The sequence below is a fragment of the Cotesia glomerata genome, linkage group LG6, assembly GCF_020080835.1.
Source record: "Cotesia glomerata isolate CgM1 linkage group LG6, MPM_Cglom_v2.3, whole genome shotgun sequence".
NCBI lineage: Eukaryota > Metazoa > Arthropoda > Insecta > Hymenoptera > Braconidae > Cotesia > Cotesia glomerata.
This window is the reverse complement of record NC_058163.1, coordinates 2,079,157-2,085,727: the sequence shown is the minus strand read 5'-3', so window position 1 is coordinate 2,085,727 and position 6,571 is coordinate 2,079,157. Positions and strand designations below refer to the sequence as shown.

Here is a 6,571-nt window from a genome sequence, read left to right as displayed (position 1 = left end):
GATTGGATGAATGAATAATGAATTAACGAATTACCATATGACAAATAAATACAACATAATAAATATTTTCCGGTAGGTTGTGTCGCTGTTGTTGATGCATTACGCGGCAAAATCACAATGATTTTAAATATTTTATTTGATTTATAATAAAAAAAATTATAAATTATAATATTTTTTATTATTTAAAAATAAAAATTTTAATTTTTTTTTAAATTTAATCTGATAGTTTCTATAATAAATTTAAATTAATAATTAATAATAAATTTAAATAAATCCCGCGCAATTATAGTTCACACTCAGTTCACAAGAAGCAGTGCGATCAATTTAGTTACCTCTCTGGATATGGAGCGCTGGACATGACTAGTATTTAAATACACTCAAACAAATATCACATGACAGGCCAAAAATAACCTATAATAATAATCTTTTAAAAGCACGTGGTGCCGGAAAAAAATATTTAATAAATTTAAATACAGTGAATGTGAATAAAAAATATTGATTATTGATAATTTGTTTATCAAAAAAATCAAGATGAATCGAATGAAGTCGCAAACTTTACCAAAACACTTGGATCCAAGTGCAATAACACTTTCAATGTACACCACTGAGGAAATTAAAAAGTCGAGTGGACTAAAAATTGTCACGCCGTTAACTTTCAATGTCCTAGGACATCCAATAACTGGAGGAGTTTATGATCCAAGACTAGGTAATTTTTTTTTGGTCATAATTTATTTTTTCAAATATTTCTATCAATTTTACAAATTGTCAATATTATTTTTTAATTTTTTTATGTTTAAAATACAATTGAGAACATATAAACAATATAAAAATAAAATTAGCTGACATTTAAAAATTTTTATGATTTTTTTTTTATTAAAAAATTATTTCAAAAAAATAAAAAAAAAAATTTTTTCAGTAATTAAAAACTTAAAAAACTACAAGTGCAATTTTTTAAAAATATTTTTTAATTATAATTTAATAAATTAAGCAAAATAAAAAAAATAAAAATGTCGGATAACTTAATTATTATTATTATGAGAATTAAGTTAGCTGACATCTAAAAATTTTTAGAATTTTTTTTTTATTGAAAAAATTGTTATAAAAAAATAAAAAAAAATTTAATTTGTAAAAAACTTAAAAAAACTGTGAGTGCAATTTTTAAATAATATTTTTCTGTTATAATTTAATTATTAAAAAAAAAAAAATTAAAAACGTCGGCTAACTTTAGTATTGTAAACAATTATTTTTTTTTTTTAAATAACAATTAATAATGAATTATAAAAAAAAAAAATTCTAATGTAAAATTTAAATTTCCAGGACCAATATCCTTCGAGTCAAACCCCTGTGGAACATGCTTAGAAGCCTTCACGCACTGCAACGGGCATTTTGGTCACATTGAACTACCAGTACCCGTAATCAACCCTCTTTTTTACACGACAATATCTTCCCTACTACGAATATCTTGTTCACTATGTCACAGTCTTCAAATGTCAAGTCTCGACAAGCTTATACTGGAAGGCCGACACCGTATGATTTGCATTGGACTCTACAGCGAGCTCGAAGAACTAGAGCAAGAATTAAAATTTCTAATCGACGAAAAGAAAACCAATGGAGTGTTACCTCCCGGTGAAATCGGAGCCTTGCGTGAAGTGATGGACAGATTCATCGAAAGCCGGCAACCTAAGTCTTCCAGTGATCAGGGTCCAACTGTGTTTTCAAAAAACATGAACTTGCAGTGGATTCGGTACATCGACGGTGCGTTGAAATTAGCCAAAGACAACTTGCAAAAAAAATCCCACGGCGAAAATGGTAAGATGTGCCTTTACTGCACCAGAAGGCTACCCAAAATCAAGGTCACAAAGAATAAATTTACTATGCAGATTCTCAATGAAGGCGCAGGAGTCACTAAGTATGTCACAGCTCCAATTACTCCTGACAAGTGCAGAGAACTTTTACGCAATCTTTGGAAACAAGAAGAAGTAATTTTACGGGCTTTGATTCCAGTTTTATCAACAGTAGAAACTAAATTTCCCACTGATATATTTTTCCTGGAAGTTGTAAGCGTTATTCCTCCCAGAGCGCGTCCTATAAATAAACTAAGAAATCAGATAATTGAGCATCCTCAAAATCAAGCTTATAAATCTATCCTGTCTGATTGTTTGGTGATAAAGAACATTATCAAGGTGATCCAAGATGGGGATACAAGAAATCTTCCCCAAGAAGGTGTTCAGGTATACAAAGATGTCCGTGGTACATCTTCTATCGAGAAGCTCCACAACGCCTGGCAAATTTTACAAGCCAATGTCGATCATTTAATGGACCGTGATATGACTAAAACAAATGATTCTGCAAACTGCGAAGGTTTCAAGCAAATTATTGAAAAGAAAGCGGGAGTAATTCGTATGCACATGATGGGAAAGCGTGTAAATTTTGCAGCCCGGTCGGTTATTACACCAGATCCTAATATCAACATCGACGAGATAGGAATCCCCGAATTATTTGCTACAAAACTTTCTTACCCGGTGGCGGTAACTCCGTGGAACGTCACCGAGTTAAGACAGATGATTATAAACGGGCCAGATGTCCATCCAGGAGCGATAATGATCGAAGGCGGAGATGGATGGATCCAGCGGCTCAGTGCTAATGATCCTACTCAGAGGGAAGCTATTGCTAAACGGCTGCTGTCCTCCAACAAGAATGATGATTTGGTAAATTCGATAAAAATTGTCCACCGACACTTGCAAAACGGCGACATCATGCTTCTGAACCGACAGCCGACTTTGCACAAGCCCAGTATTATGGCTCACAAAGCGAGAATCTTAAAAGGTGAGCAAACTTTGAGATTACATTACTCTAATTGCAAGGCTTACAACGCGGATTTTGACGGTGATGAAATGAATGCTCATTTACCGCAAAATGAGGTTGGACGGAGTGAAGGGTACAATTTAGCGGGGGTTCCTCATCAGTATTTGGTACCAAAGGATGGCACGCCCTTGGGAGGGTTGATCCAAGACCACGTTATTGGTGGAGTGCGTTTAACTTTAAGAGGGACTTTTTTGACCAAAAATGACTATTTAAATCTGGTGTATTCCGCGTTGTCTGACTCGGTCGGCAAAGTAATGCTGCTACCACCGACGATAATAAAACCTATTTGTTTATGGACGGGAAAGCAGGTCGTATCTACGGTTATCATTAATTTAATTCCTAAAGGTAAGGCGTTGATTAATCTTACTTCAAAGAATAAAATCGGTCCTCAAGCTTGGATAAGTGAACGACCCAGAGCGTGGAAGTGCGGAGAAAAGTTCAAAGATGAAAAGACTATGAGCGAAGCTGAAGTTATCATAAGAGGCGGTGAATTACTTTGTGGGATCATTGAAAAGACTCACTACGGAGCTACGCCTTACGGTTTAATTCACTGTGTCTATGAACTTTACGGTGGTGTTTGCTCGACTAGAATGCTCAGCTCATTTGGAAGACTCTTTCAATACTTTTTGACTCTCAAGGGATTCACTTTGGGGGTTAAAGACATTTTAGTTGTTGATTCTGGGGACAAAAAGCGGGAAAAAGCCATGGTGGAGGGTCGCTCGGTGGGCCAGCAGGTTCAAAAAGAGGTGCTTGAGCTCCCCCCAGAAGAAATTCCCTATGAAGAAATCAAACAAAAGATGAACATTGCGTATATTACAAACCCTAAATTCCGCGCGCAAGTTGATCACAAGTACAAAACTGCGCTCCATCCGGTCACAGATAGGATCAACACGGTTACCTTGAAGAATGGCCTGCTGAAAAAGTTTCCTGGGAATAACTTGCAGTTCATGGTCCAGACTGGAGCTAAAGGTTCTGATGTAAACCGTTTGCAAATTTCGGGGCTCTGTGGGCAGATTGAGTTGGAAGGTAAGCGTCCTCCGTTAAACGTCAATGGACAAGGGCTTCCCTGTTTCAAGGAATACGATCCTTCGCCCAGGGCTGGAGGATACGTCGACGCAAGATTCATGACCGGAATCCAGCCGCCAGAGTTCTTTTTTCACTGTATGGCTGGCCGAGAAGGTTTGATTGATACTGCTGTAAAGACCAGTCGATCTGGTTATCTTCAAAGATGTTTGATCAAACACCTCGAAGGTCTGGCTGTTCATTACGACAGCACGATAAGAGACTCTGATGGTAGTTTGATACAATTTTTGTATGGAGAAGATGGTGAGGATATTTTAAAGTGTCAGTTTTTTAATCCAAGCCAGATGGACTTTTTGGTGGAGAATAAAAATGCGATTGTTGATAAAAAACTGGTGGTCCAGCTTAAGGATGATAATGAGTATTCCCATATAATGAAAAGAGTGAAGAAAATTCGGAAATGGAGGGCTAAAAATGGCAGTGAGATAAAACGCGAGCGTACGTCTCCTTTTGCAAGATTTTCAGCGGATAATATTGAGGCTGTGAGTAAAAAGAATAAAATAGACCCTGCTAGTGGACGGAGCAAGGCCACGTTGGTTCTGATAAAAAAATGGCAGCAGTGTGATGAAAAGGAGAAAAGTAAATATCAGAAGCTGTGTGTCAGATGTCCTGAGCCAATTATTGCCGAGAAAAGACAAGATTTGGAGTATGGAGTGCTGACGGAAAGGCTCGAAGGTCTCATTGATGATTACACAAAACTGTCTAAAAACAGTAAAAAAATAAGCTATGAGGATCTGCGTGATATGATGTGTTTGAAGTTGATGAAAACACTGTGTCCTGCGGGAGAACCGGTTGGTCTTTTAGCAGCGCAGTCTATTGGAGAACCTTCAACACAGATGACACTGAATACTTTTCATTTCGTCGGTCGGGGAGACATGAACGTCACCCTGGGTATTCCTCGGCTTAGAGAAATTCTGATGATGGCCTCCAAGAATATAAAGACTCCTAGCATGGAGATTCCGTTTTTAAAAGGTCTCAAGAATGTTGAAAAGGCTGCCAATCGTGTAAGAGTAAAGCTGACGCGGTGCACCATGTCGGATGTTTTAAAAGACATTCGTATTGAGCGTGAGATGGTGCTTAAACCTTCCAGGCGGTTGGAGTACAAATTGACAGTGGAGTTCTTGCATCGAAAGCATTACAAAAATGACTTTTGTTTGACTGCCAAGGAAGTCCTAGCGAGATCTGAAGCTTTATTTGTCAAAGAGTTGGTCAGACAGATTAATAAAACAGCAAAGAGAACTGGAATCAATTTGATTGAGGACGGCGATAAAAGATCTAAGAAAAAGAAAGAGGCGTATGATGACTCAGTTCTAGATGGAAATCTTGATGATGATAATGATGATGTTGTTGATGTCGAGCTTAAGCCTCAGAAGAAACATAATGGTGAGGCTCACGAGTCTTCTGATGAAGAAGATTCTTGTGCTAATGACGCTGAAACCGCTGAAATCGCTAAGAAGAAAAAACGCCACACGGATGCGGAGGATTATGATGAACCAGAACCTGAAGAAGCTCCTGAGCCAGACGATGAAGAAATTACTAGTGATATAGATGACGATCCTGTGGATAAGAAAGACAAAAAAGACGGAGAGACGGATGATGAAAGTGAAAGTGAAAATGAAAATCAAGTTCTCACGCAAGAGATTCTCAATTCTCGATTAGAAGCCGCTGAGATTAGGAAAAGTATAGTTGTTGCTCAGTCAAATTGGGGATTAGAGTATAATTTTGATGTTGCCAAGTACCACTGGTTTACTTTCAACTTCTGGCTGCCGCTGGACTTTATCAAGCTGGACATGCCGACGATTCTTCGACAAACTACTGAGAGAGTCGTCCTGTGGGAGACTCCTAAGATTAAGCGCGCTTTTACTTTTGAAAACAATGGGGAAATTTTCCTCAAGACTGATGGGCTGAACATCATTGAAATGGCCAAGTACGTCGACATCCTGGATCTCAATCGGCTTTACACCAATGACATTTACGGAATATCTCAAACTTATGGAATTGAAGCCGCAAATCGCGTTATTGTTAAAGAAGTCACGGAAGTTTTCAAAATGTACGGAATTACGGTGGATCCCAGGCACTTGTCGCTTATTGCGGACTACATGACCTTCGAAGGGAGCTACCAACCGCTGAGTCGCAGAGGAATGGAGTCCTCTGCTTCGCCGCTTCAGCAAATGACATTTGAGAGTTCTGTTGCTTTCTTGAAAACTGCTACAGTTAGAGCTAAAACGGATAACTTGATGGCACCCTCGGGGAGACTGATGCTCGGACAACCCTGCAAGTCCGGGACTGGTTGCTTTGATCTTCTTTTCAAGTTTCCGGCAAATACAAATGCTCAAGCATTTGCTCTTAATTAAATTTTATTTTTATAATCTATATTGTATAATTATATAATTATGTTAATATAAGTTAAGATGTAAAATTAATATTAAATAAATAAAATATTATTTTAAGATAATTTTGGATTTTTTTAATTTTTTTTACTTCCTATAAGTAAAATTTTCTTATCAAAATTTTTTATAGTAATTTAATTATGATAAAAAATTATCAAATAAACTAGATCTTGGTATTTTCACATATATCATTATCAATGAGGTAAGAGATAAATTTTATAATTAGGAATTTCTAA

The 6,571-nt window shown here is 36.9% G+C and overlaps 1 protein-coding gene across 1 annotated transcript; it reads left to right on the top strand.

The window, feature by feature from the left end:
* Positions 1-454: 454 nt before the first annotated feature.
* LOC123268225 (DNA-directed RNA polymerase I subunit RPA1) lies at positions 455-6,369 on the top strand. Its single transcript, XM_044733156.1, has 2 exons — positions 455-706; positions 1,318-6,369. The coding sequence occupies exons 1-2, from the start codon at positions 532-534 to the stop codon at positions 6,297-6,299; spliced, it is 5,157 nt and encodes a 1,718-aa protein (XP_044589091.1). The 5' UTR covers positions 455-531; the 3' UTR covers positions 6,300-6,369.
* Positions 6,370-6,571: the final 202 nt, after the last annotated feature.